At 39.8% G+C, this 23,669-nt stretch overlaps 4 protein-coding genes across 6 annotated transcripts in view; 1 reads left to right on the top strand and 3 right to left on the bottom strand.

The window, feature by feature from the left end:
- The first annotated feature begins 1,045 nt into the window (after nucleotides 1-1,045).
- LOC121960084 (rhodopsin) lies at nucleotides 1,046-2,143 on the top strand. The gene has a single exon (XM_042509683.1). It carries the CDS (start codon nucleotides 1,046-1,048, stop codon nucleotides 2,141-2,143), a length of 1,098 nt encoding a protein of 365 aa, XP_042365617.1.
- Nucleotides 2,144-4,780: 2,637 nt separating this feature from the next.
- On the bottom strand, nucleotides 4,781-8,103 carry LOC121960083 (nuclear pore complex protein Nup155-like). The gene is made up of 7 exons (XM_042509682.1): nucleotides 8,098-8,103; nucleotides 7,921-8,003; nucleotides 7,681-7,802; nucleotides 7,472-7,582; nucleotides 6,718-6,854; nucleotides 6,469-6,575; nucleotides 4,781-5,021 (listed from the first exon to the last, which is right to left on the bottom strand). The coding sequence occupies exons 1-7, from the start codon at nucleotides 8,101-8,103 to the stop codon at nucleotides 4,826-4,828; spliced, it is 762 nt and encodes a 253-aa protein (XP_042365616.1). The 3' UTR covers nucleotides 4,781-4,825.
- On the bottom strand, nucleotides 7,784-20,734 carry nup155 (nucleoporin 155). Its single transcript, XM_042509512.1, has 30 exons — nucleotides 20,596-20,734; nucleotides 20,184-20,350; nucleotides 18,527-18,664; nucleotides 18,288-18,384; nucleotides 18,041-18,111; nucleotides 17,865-17,957; nucleotides 16,105-16,368; nucleotides 15,942-16,015; nucleotides 15,725-15,816; nucleotides 15,519-15,616; nucleotides 15,260-15,427; nucleotides 14,678-14,778; nucleotides 14,279-14,449; nucleotides 14,054-14,164; nucleotides 13,758-13,852; nucleotides 13,584-13,669; nucleotides 12,925-13,066; nucleotides 12,693-12,759; nucleotides 12,470-12,585; nucleotides 11,343-11,446; nucleotides 10,994-11,127; nucleotides 10,609-10,800; nucleotides 9,907-10,045; nucleotides 9,675-9,810; nucleotides 9,426-9,579; nucleotides 9,231-9,335; nucleotides 8,582-8,736; nucleotides 8,098-8,231; nucleotides 7,890-8,003; nucleotides 7,784-7,802 (listed from the first exon to the last, which is right to left on the bottom strand). The coding sequence occupies exons 2-28, from the start codon at nucleotides 20,323-20,325 to the stop codon at nucleotides 8,168-8,170; spliced, it is 3,309 nt and encodes a 1,102-aa protein (XP_042365446.1). The 5' UTR covers nucleotides 20,326-20,350; nucleotides 20,596-20,734; the 3' UTR covers nucleotides 7,784-7,802; nucleotides 7,890-8,003; nucleotides 8,098-8,167.
- A 1,140-nt stretch (nucleotides 20,735-21,874) lies between these two features.
- LOC121959586 (nipped-B-like protein B) overlaps nucleotides 21,875-23,669 on the bottom strand; it is a 28,519-nt gene continuing 26,724 nt past the window's right edge. For all 3 annotated transcript variants that reach the window (XM_042508978.1, XM_042508982.1, XM_042508979.1), the window contains exon 47: nucleotides 21,875-22,902. In XM_042508978.1, coding sequence (XP_042364912.1) covers nucleotides 22,549-22,902 — 354 coding nt within the window. In that variant the 3' untranslated portion in view covers nucleotides 21,875-22,548. The remainder of the gene's footprint in view (nucleotides 22,903-23,669) is intronic.

The following is a 23,669-nucleotide window of genomic DNA, read 5'->3' as shown; positions in this document are numbered from 1 at the left end:
TAATTTATATTACGCAAAAATAATCCATTCTGCAAAATGAGAACTTCAGCCTTTTGTACTGTATTTTGATGCTAGTATTTTTTATTTAATTAACATTTTTAAAGGTAAATTCTGAAGAGGTTAACAAGTTACTAACATTAAAAACTTTAGACTGGATGGCTTTTTATAGACTTCTATAGACTTTTATTACCTCTTATTCGGTAAAAGTAAGTGGTACCAAAAGTTCTGCAGGCATCAGACAGAAGTTTCTTAAATGTAAAAGTGGAGGGCCACAATTTTCACACATTGCATACGGACAGCGCGGGGTGGTTTAGTCAGTGTTGGTTCATTTCGGAAGATTAAATCGGAGAGAAAATCACAAATTTGTCTTGCCATTGGGGTGTGAAATCAAATGCTACTGCATGGAGAAATAATGGGGCGCTCACTTTGTGCAGCTGTAAGAGGATAAGTTGATTTTCTGAGACGTAAATCAGGATCCCATTAGCATGCAGGAAGTCGAATGAGTCGGTTTTGTCATATTTTGCAAAGCAGCATAAACTGAGCTGCACTAGGGCAAATGAATAACAATGGTGAAATTTATAAGACTGGGTAGCATTCCTTTTTAAGTGATCATACTATGTAGAGACTAATGTAAAACATTCTAAACATGTTTTTTTCCTAAAGTACATTTTGTTAGTAATTTATCAGAGGACTCAGAGTTTTGACAGGTGTCTCTTCAGGGACTTCCACAGTGGACGTTCAGATTTTGCTGTGTTTGTTCCTTTCCTAAATCAGATAACACTATAAAATATTTTAGTCAGGAGAAGCTCCCTGGGAGGGCCTGTCATGAGAAAGATACACCTCCATCTCAGTGGGACTTGTGACGAGGGCTCCATGAGGAAAACTAAAGTGTGAGACATTTCATCTCTGCAGTGTGATTGGCTCTGGCTTTTCACCCTCTTCGATAAAATGTCCAATGAAAAAGCATGCCTCATTACAACCTTGGGAAACTAACATCAGTCGACTGCAGAGCGACATAGTCAAGTGAAGCTGATCTTGTGAAACGATGGATGTAGAGGAGTTGACTGAATCCATCATCAGAGGGCTCATGTTTCTGGCAGGGATCCTTGGAAACAACTGGCTGGCTATACGCTCCCTGCCCGGGAAGAAATCTGGCATCCGCACCAATGAAGTCCTTTTCATCAACCTGGCCGTCTCCAACCTCATCACCAACTACCTGGTGGACCTGCCCGACACCATGGCAGATTTCACCGGACATTGGTTCCTGGGGGAAACCTACTGCGGTGTGTTTCGTTTTTGTGCCGACCTCTCTGAAACCAGCAGCATCTACACAACGTTCTTCATCAGCACTTTCTGGTACCAGAAGCTCGTTGGCTCCCTGAAGCGTGGAGGTGCGCCAGTGCAGCTGGACAGTTTGTGCTTGGTGGGCTGTCTGCTGGCTGGGAGCTGGACGGTGGCTTTGGTCTTCAGCATCCCACATTTCTTCTTCATAAAAGTGGAGACTGGAAATGACAGCCATGCAGACTGCATTGATGTCTTCCCTAATGCAATAGCCATGCAAATTTATGACGTCTTTTATTTAATCCTGGCTAATGCTCTTCCTATTGCTGGGATTGTATTTGCCAGTGTCCAGATTGTCATCACGCTGCTCCAAAACCAGCGTCGCATAAAAGGTCATAACTCTGATGCTACCAAGGAGATGGTTAAAGACGAAATCGAGAGTGATGAAAGTAGAAATAATGGTACATCCGTCACCTTTGCTTCCGGTCCAAGCACCTCAAAAGATCCCAATGATTCTGCATCCCTCACTCACATTTATACAGCAAAGCGCTCCCCCAAAACAGAAACAAACAAACACAGCAGAGCTGGAGCTCCACCAAGTCTTTCAAGGCCCAGCCAGATGCCAGCCAAGCCCAGTCCGAGCTCGAGCACTCAGGTGAGGGCGGCCAAGAGTGTTGTGGCTGTAGCCAGCGTGTTCCTGGTCTGCTGGCTGACTCATCTGCTCCTGCGTATCACCAACAGCATCCACACCTCGTCGATGTTGGTGGAGGTGGCCAGCTATATTGCAGCCTCCTACACCTGCATCATCCCCTACATATTCCTGCACGGAGTGAAAAAGCTTTCTTGCACGTGCAAAGGGTAGAAATGATCCAAATCTTTTAGGAATGGGCCTTTGATGAATGAAGGAATCCATTGCATGTGTAAGAAACTGCAGAAGAGATGGGGATGAGCGCATAACTCCTTGTACGTTATGAGCTTATCTCCCACAATTACTATTTCAGTTTCTTCTTTTGTACTACTTTAGAACATAAATGCTTAGTCATTAATAGGTTGGTTCATTGACAGAAAACAAATCAGCAACTGTGATGATTAAGTCATCTCTCACACAGAAGAACAAAACATTGTAAGTTTGTTTTCCAGCTGCATTTCTTTGTCTTGTATGGTGGTAAACTGAATATCTTGGGGGTTTAGACTGTTGGTCAGACATATTAAGACATCACATTGGGCTTTATGACATTTTGATGAACACTTTTCACTATTTTCTGCCATTTATACACAGACACAGACAATGAATTCATTCATGGAGAAAAAAACAGAAAATAAACATGACACAGCTTTAATGGCCTTCTCGACGATTTAAGGCCAACAGAGTGTCAGTATCATCTATTAAACTTTGTGTTGAAGCTTACCAAAAGGCATTTTATCCTTACGGCATGGTTTGAGCAGTGGGAAGCACTGTTTTGAGCCCTTCTCTGTGGATTTTGCACGTTCTGTCTGTGTCAGCAGGGGTTTCCTCTGAGTCTAGCTCCTTCCCACAGTACATAGACATCCAGATTAGAGTAACTGTTAACTCTAAATTGCCCATAGGTGTTAATGTGCGTGTGAATGTTTTTCTATTTCTGTGCATCAGCCCTGTGATAGTCTGGCAAACCGTCCAGGGTGTACCCTGCCTATCGCTAAATGCCGGCTGGGATCAGCTCGAGCCCCCCGTGACTCTGAATATGATGAGCGGTTACAAAAAAACATAAATGGATGCATGTTTGTTGCATTTACGAGGACTAAATTACAAATGTAATCTTGTTGCTTTTTAGCGCATTTCATTGGTTTGTTATTTGTTCAGTCTTTTACTTTTTAACAATGAAATGTGTTGTAACTTTATTTGGAAAAGTGATGTTAAAATTATATTTCTACAAAACATATGTAAAAAGTCGAAGGTAAAAATATATTTCTGGACCTTACACTTAAGCTGACAAATGCCAGAGCGCCCAGTCGCTCACCTGGTCAAGCAGGTGCCCCGTGCACTGAGGCCGAGTCCTTGTTGCAGCGGTTGAGGGTTTGACTCCTGCCTGTGGCCTTTAGCTGCATGTCATCACCTCTCTCTCTCTCTCTCCTTTTCTCGCTTAGTCTGTCCTATCGAATAAAGGCAAAAAGCCAAAACATAATCTTAAAAAAAAAAAAAAAAAAAATTGCAATCAACCAAAGCTTAAATGTATACTAGCTGGCTGTTGAGCATAAAGGCAAGTAGATAAACATTTAAAGTGAAGTTAGATTTAATGAAGAGGTGAAACTGTCCACACTGATCGAGTGATTAGTCTTAACACATAAACGCTATCTATAGTAACTTCTTTGGCACTTGTGTAAGTGTACTGACCCACTGTGTTATAAGACAGAAATCAACCCAGCTTCAAGTAAAAATTATTTTATTTTTCACAAGGCAACACATTTAGTGTAATTTTGCACTAGAGAGCAGAGTTAATTGGAGGAAAAAACCTTTAGCAATTACTACCCTGTTCGCAATGACTATAAGAAACCCTGAGTGCAATTTTTAATTAAAGATAATTATGTAGACACAAACAGTGAAGACATTATGTCCATTACTGCACTCCCTCTGCAGTGTCATATTATCAGACCCATAGCAATTTAATCCCCCTTCCTGCTGCTGATTATTGTAATATTTAACACAAATCTTTAAGGAGATTTTAAGGTTCTCAGGTAAAAACTAGTTTCTGAATAGTGTTTTCAAAACATCCTGAAACACAAAAGCAATGACGAGTTTTATTTATTTATAAAAAATTTTTATGTTTTTTTTTCCAAAGTTTTCAGTGTGGCACTGTTACCTGCGCTGTTTAAAAAAAAAAGAGAGAAAAGATCTACATTCAAAACAAACACACTGCCAGATGCATCAGCCAAATGGACAAAATGAAACTCTAAATAATACACATGAAAAAAATGTTTTAGTTGTGTGCCTGACTTTTGTCAGAAAAGACAGTTTGGCCAAGTTATGTACATAATTACAATATCCAACACTGAACTGTTAATTTGGAGGCAAATAATCAAAATGATTCCCCTGTGATCAATAGGCTTTTGTCGGTATATTAACCAGATGGATTCATATGAAAATATCCCCAAATCAATTCCAAATAAGTGCATTTTCAATATAAGAAAACTCACCTGTAAAAATCAGAGTGATTTCATGTTTTTATAAACACAGTTGACGCAAATATCTTTGTCATTTTCAGATATCTGCCAGCTATTTGTACACAATGCAAATAATCAACAGTTTCTTGCTTTTCAAAGTTGTATTCCAGCATAACGCTTAGCCTCATAACAAAATGCATTAAATAAGTTATAAAACATGTCTCTTCTTTCATCTTTATCAGAAGACTTTTACTGCCATCTGCTCCCTCTGTCCCTTAACAACAAACACTTGCTAAGATGTAACACATCAGACCGAAGGGAAAAGAGGCAAACTCTACTGTGAGACACAAACTCATCGCTGTGTGTGTGCTGATTGTGTTATTACACCTTTAAATCAGCTGATTAATTAAGGCCAACAGTGCACCATCCAGAGGTCACCTGTCCCTTGTCCTGTGAAGAATGTCAGTGGAGTTTCTCCAGCTTTGCCTGCAGCGACTTGAAGTTGCCAATGGTTTTGTTGAAGGGTCGAATTTGGGCTCAGAGACTGCAGCTCCACAAGGTATCCACAGATGTTGTCCAGACACACGTTAGTGAATCGGCGTCTGAAATGGAGGAAAAATAAGCTGGTAAACCAAGTTCAAGTAACACAATGGACAGCTGACTGAGGCTTATATGAGGCTGCAGAAGTCTGAGTTGGCCAAATTGTATATTATATTCCAAAGTTAGTATTTTTGGTGTAAAATTCCCTCTTTGTATCTTCTCAGACAGTGTTCACTTGGGGTTCAGGTTACATAAGTTATACAGTTATGATGTCATTTTTACCCCGCATGAGGACCGTGAATTTTGAAACTGCTTTAAGAAGTGATCTATTACAGTGACAAACGAGAAAAGTACAGTCAGTAGAGTGCAGATCTCTCCCAGATCGCCACCCGGGCTGACTGCAGCCACGCTAAACAATTCTTGCAATTTCAGCAGACGTGTCACAGTGTTTCAGAAGCGTACCAGGAGCTAATAAAAATACATGCCTCATCATTTTTATTGACGGAGCCGCAGAAGGCTGCACAGAGCAGATCAATTAAAGTAGACCCTTTTTTAAAAAAAAAAAAAACTTCATATTCTGCTTACTTGTGGCAGAAGCACAAATATATGGGAAAAATGACCAAATCCACAAAACCTGCAATATAAATGAGGCAGCAAAAAGCCCAGCTTCCAAAAAAGCTCCAGATGTGACGGACAGAACAGACAGAGGTCACAGACTGACCTTAGGAGAGATACTGCTGTTGGAATTGTCCCGCCCAGCTCCCATACAGTCAAGACAGCAGCAGATTTAACAAAAACAGGAACTAATTCTAATAAACTCATAACAAGTTTAACTTTAGCATATCGTAATATATCAGGAATGAAATTAACCTGCAGATGCTCCGGTTCAAAATGACACAGAACTTACACTTCGCAGTGATAATAAATGTTATAATGTACATATGGACTTATAAGTAATTGTTTCAAGACAGACTTGAGTAGTTCTCACAGAAATCTGAGTGTGAGAGAAATCAGATAAATTATCATAACATAAACAAAACTCTATAAACTGTAAACATTTGGGGTTTTATATCTGTTTGTCTACTGTGTGTTTGACTGACTGAATGTAGTGGCTGTTTGGAGGAACAAAAGTGTTTGACAGACATGATGTGTTGCCTAGAAACAGCAAAAATGCTTCTCACTGCATAGCACGCCCTTGTATTATCAAAATGAGAGATGTTATTCCAGTGGTTATAATTTCATTTCCACTGAGGATGCTGTTATTGAAAACGCTCTGCGCTTCAAGTTTTTTTAGAATAATTTTTTATCCTGTGTATTTTTGTTGATTATGATGTCAGAAAATGGTGAAAATATAGATCGATGTTCCCCAAAGCCCAAGATGATGTCCTTAAATGTCTCGTTTTGTCCACAACCCAAAGATATTCAGTTTATTGTCATAGTAAATTCAAGGCCAATGCTACAACGCCCACTACAGGCCAATGACTGAACAGCTACTCAGGCTGTGATTACCTGTCATAGGTTGGTACTCTGCTGGGATCATCCACGTATCCTGACAGAAGCACATGGATACACTCCACCAAGTGGAGAGGCTTCTTCAGCCGCTGCCAACAGGGATCCTGGAGATGAGAGGCAACAAGGCAGATCGGTGGATTAATTAAAAAACAATTTAATCCTCAATCCACAAAAGATGCAAATGCTGTTTAAAATCAAGACCATCAATTTTACCAAAACTGTACAAGTCTTATCTGTAACACACACCCGAGTTTTGAAGAGTTGGTCATAGACTTCCAGAAGACGTGGCAACTGCACTCCAATCTCTTGCATGGTGGAAGTGACAAAGCCCACGTCCCAGTTCAGTCGACACACCTCCTGCTCTAGAAACTTTACCAAGAACTCTGCAATCACAAAACACATGAGCACTTATTAGCTTGGCATACTCCTCTGTTTGTACAATTTACAGGGTTCCCACACATTTTACCAGACAAAATTTCAAAACTTTTCCATGACTTTTTACGGACTCTAAATTTCCTCACCCCACTTGCCCAGTGTTTTTCAGACATTTAAGATTCAAACTCTATTTAAACATAATTTCAGTGTCCCCACTGATGCATTCAAGGACTGTTAGAAACTTGGAAATCCAACGATACTCATTTTACAGTTTCTGGGTATTATAAGCGAAGAAAATATGCATTCCAAATCTGTTTTCTTAAAAAAAAAATAAATTAAGAGAGAGAGAGACAGAGAGCGATAGAGTGATAGATGTACATAAAATGGATAATTGTCTCTGCAGAGATGACAAGTTTGAACAGGCAGGCTGTAATGAGAGGATAATGAAGCAATCACCTCGAGCAGCAGCATGACCCTGCAAAACTGTACCACAGAGACCCGCTGACATAAATGATGCAAAGGGGAAGTCTAATTATATAACTGGTTACAAAATAGTAAACAGCGAGCTGGAAAATTCTAACGAGAGGAAAACTGAACATAATAACAGGAAGGTATGAATGCTTACCCAGGGGGAAATATCTTGGCGTTCCGGCGTAAATCTTTCCCAGTGATACCAGTTTTAAACTGAGAGACCTCATCCTGTCTGCTGGACTCATGGCCACGGTGTCTCCCAGTTCTGGACAAGATAAAACAGTCGTCATATGGCACAGGAAGGACATTTTTTAAAAGGTTTGGCAGGGGTACATTTTTGCAAGGAGTTGATGTTACACTTACCTTTTTCCATGATCTCCTGCCACAGTGAGTGCACCAGTATAGGGTCAGAGTGTCCGGCACAGTGAATGATGGCCAGTTTTGCACTCAGACAATTTAAAATGGTCATCAAACTCACCATAGAGCTGCACAAGAGAACATTAAGTCAGCATTTATACACCTTTTTTTCTTCACTGTAATGAAAGTTCTCATTATCATTGTTCTGCTGTTACCTTGGTGATGTCCATGAGCTCCGAGTCCAACTGAGAGATTACATTTTTCACTGAGGGATGATGGGAGTACTGTCTAATCAGGGTCTCCTGGATCTGTACTTGGATCCGCACCAGCTGAGAAGGGTAACCACACACAGATGCTAAGAGGCTATAACACCAGATCAGAACACAGGATTTCTTTCAACCGTGACCACTGACACAAACATACCTCCATCTTTTCTTCCAGCTCGTGAAGGAACTCGCCATCAGATGCCTGAGCTGAGATGCAGGAGGAACTCTTAGCAGACAGGATGGCTCTGGCGATGTACTCCAAACGCTGCTTCAATCAATGAGATCTCAGTGCTGCATAATCAGAGAACAAAAAACAAGGTACTTTTTTTAAAATTATATTTGGGGTCTACTGAAGAGTCAGAGTTGGAGATTGTTTGTGAATTTCTTTCCTGTAGATATGTTAAGAGTAATAATAATCAACCACAATTTTAGGTGCTATATAGTAGGCAAGTGAGTTCTTTGAAGACACTTTGCTTCTCTTCAGTTCTGAAGACGCCGCTCAGATGAGAGGCAAAACATCTTCAAGAAACTCAAGCAAGTCCAGTTGCCTACAATATAACACCTAGAATGACCGTGACCTGGATGACTGAGAATCTTGACAATCAACCAAACTAAAACTTATTATCCAGCTGTGTCCAAACCTGTGCATGTCAGCAAGTCGGGCCAGTACATGAGCTGCCTTGCCAAAGTTACGGTTCTTCTCGTAGTAGCGCCACAAGAGGTCCATGTTGTGCACCTTACTCTGGTCCTGCTTGATCATGTGCATCAGATGTTCCTCCAGGTATGGAGAATTCACCTGGGAGACAGAGGACAAATAAATGGAAAGCTATACGACAAATGGCATGTAACCACACTAACAGTGTTGACAGACAGATGCTTGCTTTAGGTATGCACGTGCATCCAGTTATTCATGCCTTTGCACATACAAAACCTAACAAACACTTGTCACTGGTAGAATAATCCTTCTCTAAAAGGTTGGGTACTGTTCACATTTGAACAGATACCAGTACCTGGAATTCAGTACCAATGGAGCTCAGTGCCCAAACCCTACAATAACCAGTTCATAAATAATGAAAGGGGACAATCCCAAATGGTGTGTGTGTGTGTACATGCATGTCTATCAATCTGTGTGTTAGAACACAAACTCTGGACACTCACACAGCCTCCTCGGGCAAAAACTGTGGCTGCCAAAGGCTGGGGAAATGTTTTGGAACTGACCTATAGAGCTACTGCTCTCAGCTTGAAAACATTTTTTTCGTAAATACAGAAAAACACAAATGAACACACTACCTCTAGCAGCTTGTCAGTCAGGTCAGCCTGGATCAGCCAGTTGTACAAAGCAATGTGAAACAGCTCGTCCTGAGACCTCTGGGCCAAACCGAGGATCTGCTCAAACTGTAAGGGAACAATATATTTTCATTAATGATGCAGATCGTGTGCACTAATGTGGCAACAAATAGGCATCAACTGTCCAGTTCTACTCACATGAGCTGTAGCTTCTTCATTACTGAGCATGTTCGGGTCAGACGTCATGACAGGTGGGCCAGGCTGTTTGGGGACGCTGGGAGACTGAGGGGCGGCTTTGCTCTGGTTCACCAGCTCCTGCATGGTGTCTGTGATGCACTTATAACACGAAAGTCTGGAGCACAAAGGGAAGAAAAAAGTAGGTGACAATCAGCTAATATAATCATCAATGGCACAGATTTGCATGCTACTGCTTTTTTTTTTTTTTACCTTTCCTGAAAGGCCTGCTGTCCCACTCCATCCTCCTCCGGCTCACCATTCTTGTAGAAATGGGGCCCCAGTCTCTGTGGATCCTTCTTGTCTGCTGCTGTGAGGCACAACTCAAGGACTCCCTCGTAGAAACGCACTGAGACAATTTAATGGCATTAATACAAGTGTCAGAAAAGAAATAATGTTATTTAACATATCAACTACAGAAATAGAAAAAGTGTGTGACACTCACCTTGTCTGTACTGGGAGCAGACCAGTGGCAGATCTGTGTGTTGGCTGATCTGCTGATAGAGCCGTAGAGACTCCCTCAGTTTCCGCTCTTTATCTGCTTTATTCTGAACCTGCTTCGAGCTCTGCAGCAACTCATTAGCCTGAGTGGGACACAAAAGCAACAAATTCAGTATTAGGACACATGAATCAATATGGGTAAATCAATACCTTTTAATGACTATGGTGGCCCTAAAATTATCCTGAAGATTGCAAGAAATGTTAAAGCACCAAGACATCAATACAACTAAAATTGCAGGCTGCTGTATCTGAAATAAAAACTGAGTCATTTAACTATATCTAGTACCCTTTAAGGTCTAAAGATAATACAGCTCAGAATATTTTAAAAACTTTAAATGGCCCAAAACACCATGTCAGGACAGTGATGGCCTTTGGTTGCAATCAGTGGTAACTACTACCCAAAAATAAACTGTTAATATTTGTGGCATTTGTGATATTTAAATGTGTGCATTGGTGCATTTAATCACATGAGCACAGGCATCGTTTTTAGAGACAGTGGCGAAGCAAGCAAGAAAATGTGCACAAATATGGACAAAATAAACAGACTACAGACAGAAGGCAACATCCATGTCTGTATATGTGTCTAACATTGAGCATAAATGGGCCCTAAAAATGAGTGTTTAGCCCTGCACTTGTTTGTGTGTACCTTGGAGCAAACGCTGTCATCGCTGCTGTACAGCAGGGGGCAGATGTCCCGCAGGTGATTGCTGATGCCCTCCACAGAAGCATTATCTTTGATGTAGACATTAATGAGTGCTGTGATGAGAGCTCCCGACAGCTCTTTGCCCCGGATCACTATATCCTTAAAACTTGCTCCCTTCATCTGCTCTTGAAATTCCTATTAACACAGAAGAAGATGGCACAGTGAGTAATGAGTGCTGCGGAAACAATGGAGAGCTCACATTGCTCACTGGGTTTTTGGCTGAAAACAAAAAGTAGTGCACTCAGGAACGCATGTGGATGAATACCGCAGCGATGATGCATGAGCATCTGCGGTTGTCTACAGCAGAAGTGTTTGTGCACACGTGTACCTTTGGCAGCTCGGACATAATGAGGCTAAACTGATGATCACAGAGAAGCTTCAACAGGGCCAGAGTCTGATAGGAGCGATGCACTAACTGCTGGATGCCCTGCAGGGACACTTTCTCATAGACCTGAGCTTTTGCTGGATACACAGATAAAATACAAAGAGACAAGAGTTACAGGAATTTCAAGGAATAAAGACATCAGTGATGAGAGTGAAACACAAAGTAAATCACTTTTCCTCTTTTGCTTGTACATCAAAGATCCACTTTGTACTCTCTAATACCATTCATATTTGAGATATTGATTATCATGACAATACTCAGAAAAATGTGGAAACAGTCTCTCATAACTCACTGTGATATTTCCTCTGGAGCTCCTGCTGGACCTGCTGAGAGCTGGCTCCGTCAGGGCGCATAAATCCCAGCAGCCTTTGCTGCAGGTTGGCAGGGGAGCTGAAACTAACAGGGAGTAGAACAGATGTTATTAAGGAGGGATGGGGAAACATGACTCAGTTACAGTAGTTTTTGCAGATTTCACTTTCATGTAGGAAATACCAACAGTGACAAGGTAAAGGTAAGATTATGATTTTGAGTAGAAAATCATTAAAATACAGCTTTGATTTCTTTCTCATTAGGTCTGAACAGGAAAGTAAGAACATGTTCTCACTGGTTAATAACCTTGTGACCTCGTGATGAGGAACTGAAGACGACAGGCTCCAACTTCCTAACAATGTGAGTCCTTTTCCCTTATTAATGTTATCAGGTTTACTATAAGCATGGGGTTTAAATCCAATATATTGCCAAACAGGTGCTTTTGCTGACTGCGTCAACACATAAACCTACACCATCATGTTGTTAGTCAACTCTCCTTACGCTCTTAATGTGATTGTTGAAATCTGAATCCTGCTCTTATGTGCTGCTATATAAAGCAGACACTTTCAGTTTATGATTGGAGCGTCTGTCTTCCGGCTAAGTATTGATAAGGGAAAAAGCAAAACAATGGTGTGGTCGGTAGGCATGTAATGTAATCTCCGTATTCCAAAACACCAGTAACACGAACTACAGATCTCAGTCTGATCATCCCACAGATGTGAACTGCAATCACCAGTTATGACATGATCTCAGTCCTGCATGTCACATGACACCTCTCTCTTTTAACTAACAATAGTTCAGTCTAAGACACTGACACTCAGTTCACTTGTATCCATTGGTCATTTCACATCTCTAATCAGCAGTAATTCTGTCAAAGTCTGCAACAGTCTTTTCATCTTTTCTAATCTAATTTTATATTTTCATCATTTGATTTATTTTAACCATATTGTTTTAAAAGCTTTTAATTGGTTAAATTATTTTATTACTCCTCTTGTTGTGCACTTCTATATGTATTTTTGTGTGATGTATTTTTTCTAACCCTTGCTTTCAATGATCCATCGAGACTAAATAAAGACTGAATGAATAAAGATGCAGAGAAGGAGCTCTTACCTTGCAGCACCAAATGTGGACGGACTGAACTGAGAGTTTTTGTCAAGAAACTCCCGCAAACCACCAAGCTCTAGAAGTACTGACTCCAGATCAAATGCACTAACGCTGCTTTCCAACTGTGGAGACAACAGATAATAGTTAGTGTTAGCTACAATCTTCATTCTTAAAACTTACAATTGTTTTTAATCTGTGAAATAAATGCCTGTGTTGCTAGGATACTTACAATACTGACAGTCTGATTTCCTTTGCTGATGGTTTTCTCAACAGCAAGACTGCCATCCCAAATATTTCTGTTGGTGTGAGGTCAGCAGGGGACAGGAGAGAAAACACATTACTCAGTATTGACACCACAATCACACATCAGCATCAACACCTCTGACTAATGAGATACATATTTAGGCTCTCACCCAAAAAACAGATTCTGAGTGTGACAACTGATGACAGGATTAACTCACCCAAGAATGCGGGCAAAGTAGATACAGATGCCGTTATGTTTCCCTGAGAAAATCACCTCTGGGCCGGCTGACATTGGTGTGATGGGTGTAGACCCGGAGTGCATTGGTGTGAAGGGGGTAGCCAAAGCTGGGGGCACGATGCCTGAGGGGAGAGTCATAAAAATTACTAAAGTTTCCGCATGTATTTAAAGATGTAATGCACATGATAGTATTACAAAATGTTTTCCATTTTGGTCGTGGACATGGTCTTGGTTGGGGAAAAAAGGCCAATTTTGCAAGTATTAGCTTCTACTAGCATTTTGCAAATTTATGCTGATCAGTGCGTCATTTGTCAGGGACAGCCCAAACTCGCACAGTATGTACCAGGCTTCAGACAGCCTAATATTTATAAAATTGAATTAAAGACACAAGACTTTTTTAAGGACCTGCAGACACCCAGTATAAATAAATGGTACTGTTACACTAATAAACTGTAAATTTTGAATTTGAACAGGTCATTCAGTTCAGAAATGTAAGTGAGTTCAAACGAATGGTCGACCCTAAAATAAAAACAGACAGCCCTAGTAGGCTCTACATAGTATCACAGGAGATTAAGCTGCAACGCTGTCTTAATTTATACAATTCCTTCCTGGCCTAGTGGACAGTATTTACTTATTTACCTGGTGCTGGAGAGCTCATCACAGGTCCAACATTACTGGGAGATGTCATGGCTGCGGGGAATCTCATCTGTGCTTCTCCTCCATATCTGATCACAACAATAGAAGAACTGCTTTATGTTTGTGTACAGTGTGACTAAGTGTCAATCTGACCGTATATAAACACAGTTATCTGACCTGAAGAAGGCTCTGGTGGCCCACTGTGAAACCTCTCTGTCACAAGCAGCGTTGGAACAAGCCAGGATCAGTGCTGTGGCACAAGCCTGCTCCTCCTGTAAAGAACAGATTCGCAACTTAAATATAAACTGTACATATGTGTGTGTGTGTGTGTGTGTGTAAAACATGTCTGCATACAACTCTTAGGCTGCATGTGTTAATCCTGTATAAAGGTGTTTGTATGTCATGCAGCTTTGCGGCTGACGGCCATAAAAGGGATTATAAAATATTAGGCAGTAAATATCTTAGCCTTGTACCCTGTGCAGCTTGAAGAAACGCTCAACCTCTTCACTTTCTCCTCCAGCGCAGCTCACCAGCAGGTGACGGAGCTGGTCTACTGGCCGCAGTTTTTGGAAGATATGACTCCCCTACAAGACAGCAAGGAGTCAACACTTAGTGTCCAATATTAAGACATTGTGTTGTCACACTGAAACAAGATTGAGCATGTGTGAAACATGCTGAGTCATCAGAGCAGTCTCAACCTTTGCAGAGAGAAGGACAAACTTCTGTGGGGGGATGTTGTGCTGCTGGACCACCACAGGTGAATCTGTGATGGGGATCTGGTCCTTGTTCAGAGGAGTAAAAATCTTGGATGGCCTCTCCTCATTAATGGCACAAAGAGCCCAAGAGTGTCCGTCTACATTAGACATCATCTGCAATAAAATGCAGAGGAAAGAGAGGCATACTGTAGAGTTTCTATTATTCAGTGTATATTGGTTTTAAGGTACTTAAACAACTTAAGCAACAATGTTTATTGTTTTTTCTCACCAAAAGCACTTCTACACAAAAACTGCACTACAGAGCAGCAACCATTGATATTAAGACACTTTAAGCTGACACCTGAAATTTTATTCCTTTTTTGTATGTTTTAATAAGCCAACCTGAGTCTCCATCAAGGGTTTCTTAAAGGGGAAGGAGTCGTGGTTGATGCACCACAGAATGTCGCTGTCCTCTGTCTCAGAAGCTGCCATTAACAGAACACCTACAAAATTCACCCAAAGAAAAGACACAATGGTATTACAGGCAAATCTGGATTATTGTCACTGGTGGAGCTATACGCCATTGAGTTACATGCAAAATTCCTACAGCTTAAGGTAAGGCAGATTCTGGAAATATAAGGATTTTTTAAATGCCACCTGTATTAAAATTTAAGACCAATTTTAAGGTAACCAAAACAAAAAAATAGATGTTGCCAATTTATTAATTTTTTTTTAGATTTTAAAGTGCAACATCAAAAATATTGTTGAATAAAGACCAGCTTCCCATGTCTCAGCATTTTTGCAACTTTAGGAAGAACGATTGAAGACATTTTAATACAAATTAGGGCCATTTTTTACATTAAGGAATTCATTTTCTTCAATTAATTTTAAGGCAGGAACCCTGTGAACATTAACTAAAATTGAGTAACAATTCTGATTCCCATTGCTTTTTCTGGTAAACTGAACAACAAAAAAATGGTTCACCTTTACTGTGCAGCGCCTTATGGACCTTTGCAGGTTTCTGCAGGGTAGAGGATGCAGAAAACCCTGGCGGCAGACGGACATGGACCAAAGCTAGCAGGCTAGGTCGAACTGCCACATGCCGCTGGTGTGGAAGGGCGAAAGGCGTGGTGCTGAAGTAGAGGCGCACACCTATGGGACAAATATATGTATAGACACTTATGAAGTATAAACATTTCATATTACCCTACCTCTGTTTTTGCTCATCTTCACTAATCTTTACCTGCATGAGTGACAGCGAGCAGGTGACAGTCTGAGGACTCAGATCTGTTAATCACAGAGATCTGGACAATAGGTTTGAAGACAGAACGATCAATTGTCCTGCAAAGAAAGGGGTTTTTAAGAGACAGAAAATAAATTAATACCTCCCCAGAAGAATTAACCGAAAGATGTGAAAAATGTGTTCAGGTTTAACAAACCCAGAAATACCTTGCTATGTTTCCAGCAGCTGCAACGATGGTGCTCTGTGACATGGTTGCCACACGACTCATACCCTGCCCATCAGCCCCCAGGTCATACACCTAAAAAAGAGAAAAACAGTTAATTATTTCAGCACACTGACAATTACTGCAGTTTTTTTTTTAGTTTCTAAGGTAATCAGAAACACATGAAAAAAATTGACATGAAATTCACTAAAACGTCATACCTGCAGGACACCTTTCTCTGAGCGTGTGAATAGTGTGTTGCGGGAGTTGTCAATAGCAATCTGAACAATAGGGTCTGTGGAGCACAAGGACAACAAAAAGTCAGAGCTAGATTTAATTAAATCCGGGCCATCTTTCCACATACAATTGTGTCCCGCTCCTCACCATCTTCAGAAAAGGAGAACTGCAGCACAGAAGGGACAAGGAAGGACAGGGAGCTTTTGGAGTGGTTGATTTTTCTGCAGCGCTGACTCAGCCATCCTGCCTCGGCCTGGTAAGCTATCTCATAGAGGCAGCCGTCCTTTCCTGCCATAAAGATGCGTCCCAGGTCTGTGGAGGTGATGGATAGGATGTAGGTGTTGTCTGTGGGGATGGAGAAAAGGGGGTCTGGAAGCAGCTGCATCCCACCAGACATGCTATCATTCAACCCTACGATAAAAGAAAGAGACACAAAGATGGACCACATAAACAGAGGTGCATGAGTTAATAGCATGATTACAAAAAAAATAAATGCAAGACTGTGGAATATACAACACCTCAGTTTCCTCTATATCTCAGTACACCAATCCAAATTTCTCACTTTCACCAAACTAAGATCAACATTAGCTTTAGGGGTCGACAGATAGTGGTTTATCAGGGCCGATACCTTCTGTCGAAATTTAGAATTTGGAATATAACAAACTCCCTCAAAAACTTTGTTAAAATGCCTTTAGCATGTTTGTTTAAAACTGAAACTCTCAACATCATATACATCAAGTTCCCTGCGACTTTTTTTATGAACTCAGTGAAAATTCAAATTAAAAATGAATAGCTAAACAATGTTCCCTGACGTTTTACAGAGTAAAAGTTCTTCCCATGTTGACTTTCTGTGTACTTTTAAATTAAACTATTTCATCTGCGATCATTAAAATGAAATACCGATACAGATAATTGGCAAAATGCCAAATATCAGCAGCAATAATCTGCCAGGCCGATAATCTGTCGACTCCTAATTAGCTTGATTCCCTTGTTAACTCATCGTAAAACACACTTCATTGTAACTTGACAGAAACAAACTAAAACTTGCCAAAACTGTCTTGATTAACATTAGTCTTTCCATTATTTGAACAACTACCTGCTTTGGTTTATTTACAATAAAACCTTCATTTACCAAGTTAGATGCAAAAATGTACTAGATCTATATGCCATTTATCCCTGCTGTCTTTCTCTGCCTCAGTATATCATGTTTCAACAAACATGCAATTAATGGCAACAGAGAAAACAGGAAAACATGATTATATTTTGAAAATAAGGAATTGCATTATTTGAAAATGTACCAGTCCACTGCTAGCTGGGTCATCACTGTAAAACCTCACCTCAGTCAGTTTGTGACTCACCACAAGTCGGGTTGTTTATATGGAAATTAATATGGAATTTAGCCCACTTTAACATTTGCAATGGCAACAGCGCACATACAAATGGCCACTGCTCCGACCATCCTATGTTGGTTTGAATGGGAATGTCTCCTCTGTTCTCATTCTATGTCTATGAATACAGCTTTTATCTGCATACTGATTCTTAACAGTGTCCATGTCTAAAGTGAGACTGTTACAGTATGACATTGTTGTGGTACAACAGCTGTCTTTGCACATTTGCCTAGCTCATGAATATCTGGCACTTGTCTGCACATATTTGACTCCACAAGTGGCAACGAACTGAGCTGCAACCTGCCATGTTATGCATTTTCTTTAGAACAGTTGGACATCTTGTATTGTACTGCAGTAAGATATTATGTTGTTATCAGATTCCCCGGAGGACTCAGGATGTTCAATAAGTGAGAAAACAGAAAGGCATCACAGAATATCACTAGCATCTACATTATCACATGCTACAGGGAACAACTTAAGTGCATCGTTACTGTAGTAAGAGTTGTGGGAGAGACTCACCAGCCTGGCTCTTTGGGAAGCTCAGTCCGAGGATCACTACATCCACAGAAGTGGCCAAGACTAAGAGGTAGTGAATGTGTGGCTGTAAAATCCCTGAGAAGAAAAACACAAGTCATTAAACATTACTCAAATAAAAAATGTTTTAGTTAATGCTGAGTTTATGTGTTTACACGTACCTTGTTTTGGTTTTACAAGGCCCACTGCTAGAATGGTTTCAATAAGGCCATCAAAATAAGCCACATCTCCTCTGCAAAAAACAAATTCTTGTGGTCACTCCAGATTTATCATCATTGAAAGTTAACAATAGAAAGCGAAAACAGATAATGCATTTAAATATGCTGTGTGTGCACTTTTATTGGTTTCATGTAATGCTCATCATGAATGTTGTCACTCACTCCCAGCAGGTAAGGTACATTTACTCACCCATCTTCATAACTCCACATGAAAATGTCATTGTCAATAGTAAGCCATGCTCGACAGATCTCTGGAAAAACTCCCATCATACAGTTACATTGCATATCTGTAAAACGGTTAAGTTGAAACTCAAATTGAACTCAAAACAAAAGCAGCTGAATATCTTTGCTACATGTCTGATGGAAACCTCTGGGCCTAGTGAAAGGGAAAGCATTCAACTAGTTTTTCCTGAATGACTTAAAGGATACGGCTGAACTGCTCCACTAGCTCAGGCGGCAGAGGGACTCGGCGGACTGCACTGAGCTCTGGGAGATTTGGCACGCTGAGTAAACCCGGTCCCTGGAGGGGGTAGTCCATGTCTGACACGCCAGAGAGGGACGGCATATCTATCAACACAATCAACAACAAAAAGTTTGACTGTGCACGATCCTGATTCCCCAGAACAAATGTTGTGTCATGGTCATAATACATTTCTGTCTGATACTACAAATATATTCTGTCATAGAGAAAACAGTATAAAAAAGTAACAAAGCTGACTTAACCATCTTCATTTTCCATCTACTTATGCCATTAATACAAGTTATGACCCATTTTTATCATAGTCTGATCTGAATGAGGGCTGCACAGAAAGGCAGTGGGTAGCACTGTCGTCTTAAAGCAAGTGGAATCAGTTTGAGGGATTGGGCCCCTCTGAGAGGAGTTTGCATTTTCTTCCTGTGTTAGCATGAGTCCTTTGGCATCCTCCCACAGTTAAAAAGTATGTAGGTTGGGTTAACTAGAGGCTCTAAATTGCCTGTAGGTGTGAATGTGAGGATGAATGGTTGTCTGTCTCTGTGTGTCAGCCCTGCAATAGTCTAGCAACCTGTCAAGGGTGATTCCTTCCCTGGATGTGGATGAATAATGGATAATAATAATTTTAGCAGCCTGTATTTACTCCATGTCAACAGGAGTTTCCAACGCTAATCAACAATGTGCCAGAGAATTGTATGTTTAAGGGGAAATCAGATACTGACAGACTTAAAAGAAGATATGACATGAGTGTAAACAGTAAATAAATCTGGTAAGTGTTTGGTCTTTCTCCTTTTGAGAGGAAGACATACATATTAATGATATGTGATGATGTGTGGAAAATCAAAATATTCTGATATAGCTTGCAAACAACTATTTTCTTTAGACTGTATCAAAATATTTAATCTATATGATAACTTCTTCTTTTGAAAGGCTACAATTAAATAACATACCTACCTTCTTGTCATAACTTGGTTTTAATTTGACAAGCGCTCACCTGTGATGCGCTGTTGTGTGAGGCTTTTTATTGTGTTTTTGTATGTGATGTGCTTTATTGTGTAGTTTTATGTTGTATTGTCTGTCTTGTGTCTTCTTTGTATCACTTCTTATGTGCTATTGTGTGTACTATTTGTCTTGTGTTTTTCTTTTCTTTTCTCTTATTCACATACAACCTTGTACTGTCATGGCATTGTGCCGTGTCTTTGTTATGACCTGGTGAGGGCCTGCAGATGTGAATTAGCTCTTAGCTATAATCTGGTATAGTGCATCATTTGGTAAAATGCATGTGTTAAACTGTACATGGTCCCTTGCAAATAAAAATATTCAATATAAATATATACATATTCAATTAAACAGAATATTTCTTCGAATCTCTGAGTTGTGTTTATATCTGTGTTTAAACAATGACTGAAAGCAGCAACAGGGACTCTCTTTGTATCAAAGTTTTGGTCCAAACGTAGCGTGATATTTGCATTTATCAAAATCGTCTTGTCGCCTTCTTTATCTGTCTTCCTTATTTACTCTGACAGTGTAGCCTTTGTATAAACGAAGACACTTGACTTTAATAACTGCTGTTTGGTCTTTCTCTCTTGTCCTCAGTCCCTCGGCATTACTTACTGTGAGAGGGGACGCTGAGCAGCTCCGACAGGTCAGGAAAGCAGCGGTCATCCTGCAGGTGTCTGTCAATCAGCCGGGAAGAGTTTTCCAGCGCTTCAGCGAGTGCAGCGGCGGGGCTGCTGGGTCCAGCGCTGGACGGCATGGCTGAGCTACCACCGTTAACTTACCTACAGATTAAACCGGACGCCCAGAGTTAAACAAGAGTACTGGCAAAGTTAGACGATATGTCATACTTAAATGGACAAATATACTACCAACTTCACGAGCGAAATGTTCAGTGCTAGCTTGTTAGCAAGCTAGTGGAAAAACGCCGGTTAGTTAGCCGCTAGCGTAAAACATTATTAATTAGCATGCGAGCTAAATGCTAGCTAAGTGTAAAATAAAGCGTTTTATAGTGAATTCGTTTCTTTACCCGACTGAAAATATTCCGCGTGGCACTTAGTTATTTGGCTGAGAAGTTTTGTTCAACAGTAGAGCAGCAGAATTTGATCACATACATCAAACACACACACAAGTTGCAGCCCGCCAACCTCATGCACTGCGGGTGAGGTGAAAGGTTTTTTTTCCGGCGACTCATTTTCTTCTTCGTCTCCTTAATTTCCCGCCGACTCTTCCAAAAGAAATGGTGTGCTGCCATCTACCGGTCAATGTAATACTGTCCAAAATATTCACCACAAAAAAATAAATAAAAGTTATATAATGTACTCTACTGGATTATATTATATATTATATTATATATTATATTATATTATATTATTATATTATATTATATATTATATTATATTATATTATTTATATTATTACATATTATTACATATTATATTATTACATTATAAAAAACAACTGACTATCATTCTTTAAAATGAATTTTTAAAAGTAAATAAATAAAACAAAAAAAATGAATTCAGCTCTATCAGTTGCCTTGGTATGCAGTGTAGCGGTACTGTACATTAAATTACCTTTTCATTCTATTATTAAAGTAAATTATATTTTTAAAAATTCATTTTAAAGAATGATAGTCAGTTGTTTTTTATAATTTCAGCAGAAAAAGGGGAATAATATTATCCCTTAACAGAATATATATGTAAGATCTATGGTATTTTGTTACTCTTTAAATTGTTACTGTAAATGTGCATGTTTGTTGAAGTTGCAAGCACCACATGTCCTGTACTTGTTCCTGTATGAATTCAGGATTGATTAAAACAAGAAAGCCCCTTTTCTACTACAGTACTATGACCCAGTGTATCTTTTTGTGATAATGTCACATTATTTTTGAAGTACACAAATAGCTTTTAATAGTATCAAATAGATAGAGAAACTTCATTGTGTATTTAGATCTAACATTTCTACCTAAATTACAGAAAAAAAAGTAAACTGAGAAACTTTGCATAGTTCATCGAGTATTAGTGTTAAGCACGGTTTGAGAGATTTCATGAGTTTATCTGCCAGCTGCTTATGTGCAAATCCTCACTGTCATAATCACAATGGTAAGATCATCTTTTGGTCTTATCTGGTATGGGAAATTTTGCCTATGAGCAAAACAGACTTAAGTAACAGGGTTGCCATCCAATCAGAATTGAAAAAACTCTTTGCTCCCTCTGATTTGTCACACAACCAAAAATAAGGATGAGCCTGATGACTTTGAAAACTGCACAATAAATATTGTGAGGTGAGAAAAAAGCGCAAACAAGTAAAGAAGACGTAAGAAAATTTTATTGCAGTATTTGTTCCACCAGAAGAGCGGGGCATCACTTTTTTCTTGCTCTGTGTTCTATAACATCAAAATCTATATTAAAAACAATATAACTTCCCCTGCATATAGGCACAGATACTGCACTGCTCTTAACATAAATAAATCATATCAAAGATACTCCATTACACAGTGTGGGTAAACAACAGAATGAAAAACAAAACAAGAAAATAAAAGAAAGTTAAAACTTGTTGGAGCTCTGGTCAAGTGAATAAATCCATCTGGTGCTAGTTTAAACTCCAAAAACACTTTATTAAGAACATCATCAATACACTAATTTCCAACATTCAGTTTATTTTTTTACAGAATTATGTTCAGATATAAACATGTGTTTAGTTAAACTATGATACAGTGGGAGTAAAAATCAAACAACGAAGTTGCTGCACAACAGCGAAGGAACTCCCACACAATGTTTTCCCAAACATTTCCTTCTTAAGTGTTTTCTTGTGTTTAACTTAAACATGTCTGTGTTCAAACAGATCAGTGTTCACAATACGTTTTCTCCACCCGGTCCTTAAATCTAAAGACGTTTTGTTTTCTCTCTGTAACATACTGGTTCCACATTGATTTGGGCTGTGAGGGGTTTCTGTCTGAGTACTTTCAGCTGGTTAACTCTTAGTCCCCGTCCTTGGCAGCGTATAGCGCCCGTAACGTCTGTGCCACTTTGTTTGTCAGCTTGTTTCCACTTGTCAAAGATATTTTCTTGTAAATAATGTCTGACTCCTTGATAGTGTCAACCCAAGGCACCTTTTTGCGACCGTCCCGTTTCTTTACCTCAGCCCAGGGCCCAGAGTAAGATCCAGTCATCCAGTGTATACTGTAGCCAGTTTTGATCCTCTGGATGACCCTGGCGATCTGTGGTCTGTCTTTGTATTTGGGACAGCAGATGGCGATGACGTCCATGGCCTTCACTCGCTCGTTCATGTGACCTGTATCCTCCGGGGACTCCCTGCTTTTCCGTGGTTTCCGCTGTGGATAGAAGAAGCAGAGTGTGTCTGAAATGAACAAACACTTTATACACAGGAAGTGTAGCACAGAAGTCTCACTGACATTTTCCATGTTGGGATAATGTGTGAACAGCAGCTGCAATACACATGCAAGATTACCACACAGTTTTACCAATGAATTTTCAAAAGGTTTCCATAATATTTTACCTTCTTTTCCATGACTTTAGTTAAGTAATTTAAAAAGTTTAGGCCTATACAATGATACAGCCATAAATTACTGAACTTGCACTTTCCGGGCATCTGTGAATAAGCAAACTGCTTGTGTTTGCTAACTTTTCTCAATCATTAGACATTCCTGGAGATCTGACTGGCACATACAGGTACTCCGTAAAACATCAGGCCGCACTACTTTTTTAAGGGCAGAAATTCAAGGATTCTGCTTATTTCAATGCAATGTGACGTGTATGGTTTATAATTTTAGCAGGTTTGTATGCATGTTTTGGGATTCTTATGAACATACAAATTTTTTAAGATCATTTTTTGGCTTTATTAGATACAGCTCGAATTATGAAAAACGGAGAGAGAAGGGGATGACGTGCAGCAAGCCTTTGTACATGGGGAGCCCGTCCTACAAGTTGAGCTACTGATGAACATATTTTAAACAATATTTATTTAACACTTATTAAACTTTCTTAGAACATTTTGTTTATTCCAAACCATTTCCAGGCCCGGAAAACAGTTTTCTTAACCTTGATAAGACAAATAGAGTATGTACTGTATATATTCTTA

Source organism: Plectropomus leopardus, chromosome 20 (genome assembly GCF_008729295.1).
Source record: "Plectropomus leopardus isolate mb chromosome 20, YSFRI_Pleo_2.0, whole genome shotgun sequence".
In the NCBI taxonomy this organism is placed as follows: domain Eukaryota; kingdom Metazoa; phylum Chordata; class Actinopteri; order Perciformes; family Serranidae; genus Plectropomus; species Plectropomus leopardus.
This window is presented reverse-complemented; position numbering and strand designations above follow the sequence as displayed.

Excerpts from the sequence above, each read along its gene's own strand:
- LOC121960083 (XM_042509682.1), bottom strand. Across the intron at positions 7,803-7,920 it reads GTGAAAAATGTAATCTCTCA|CTCTATGGTGAGTTTGATGA; the intron begins GTTGGACTCGGA and ends TCTCTTGTGCAG. Across the intron at positions 6,576-6,717 it reads ACCAACTCTTCAAAACTCGG|GATCCCTGTTGGCAGCGGCT; the intron begins GTGTGTGTTACA and ends TCTCATCTCCAG.
- nup155 (XM_042509512.1), bottom strand. The coding sequence starts at position 20,325 with ATGCCGTCCAGCGCTGGACCCAGCAGCCCCGCCGCTGCACTCGCTGAA. Across the intron at positions 15,617-15,724 it reads GCTGCTGGAAACATAGCAAG|GACAATTGATCGTTCTGTCT; the intron begins GTATTTCTGGGT and ends CTTTCTTTGCAG. Across the intron at positions 11,128-11,342 it reads GCTCCAGAGGAAATATCACA|CAAAAGCTCAGGTCTATGAG; the intron begins GTGAGTTATGAG and ends CTGTGTATCCAG.
- LOC121960084 (XM_042509683.1), top strand. The coding sequence starts at position 1,046 with ATGGATGTAGAGGAGTTGACTGAATCCATCATCAGAGGGCTCATGTTT.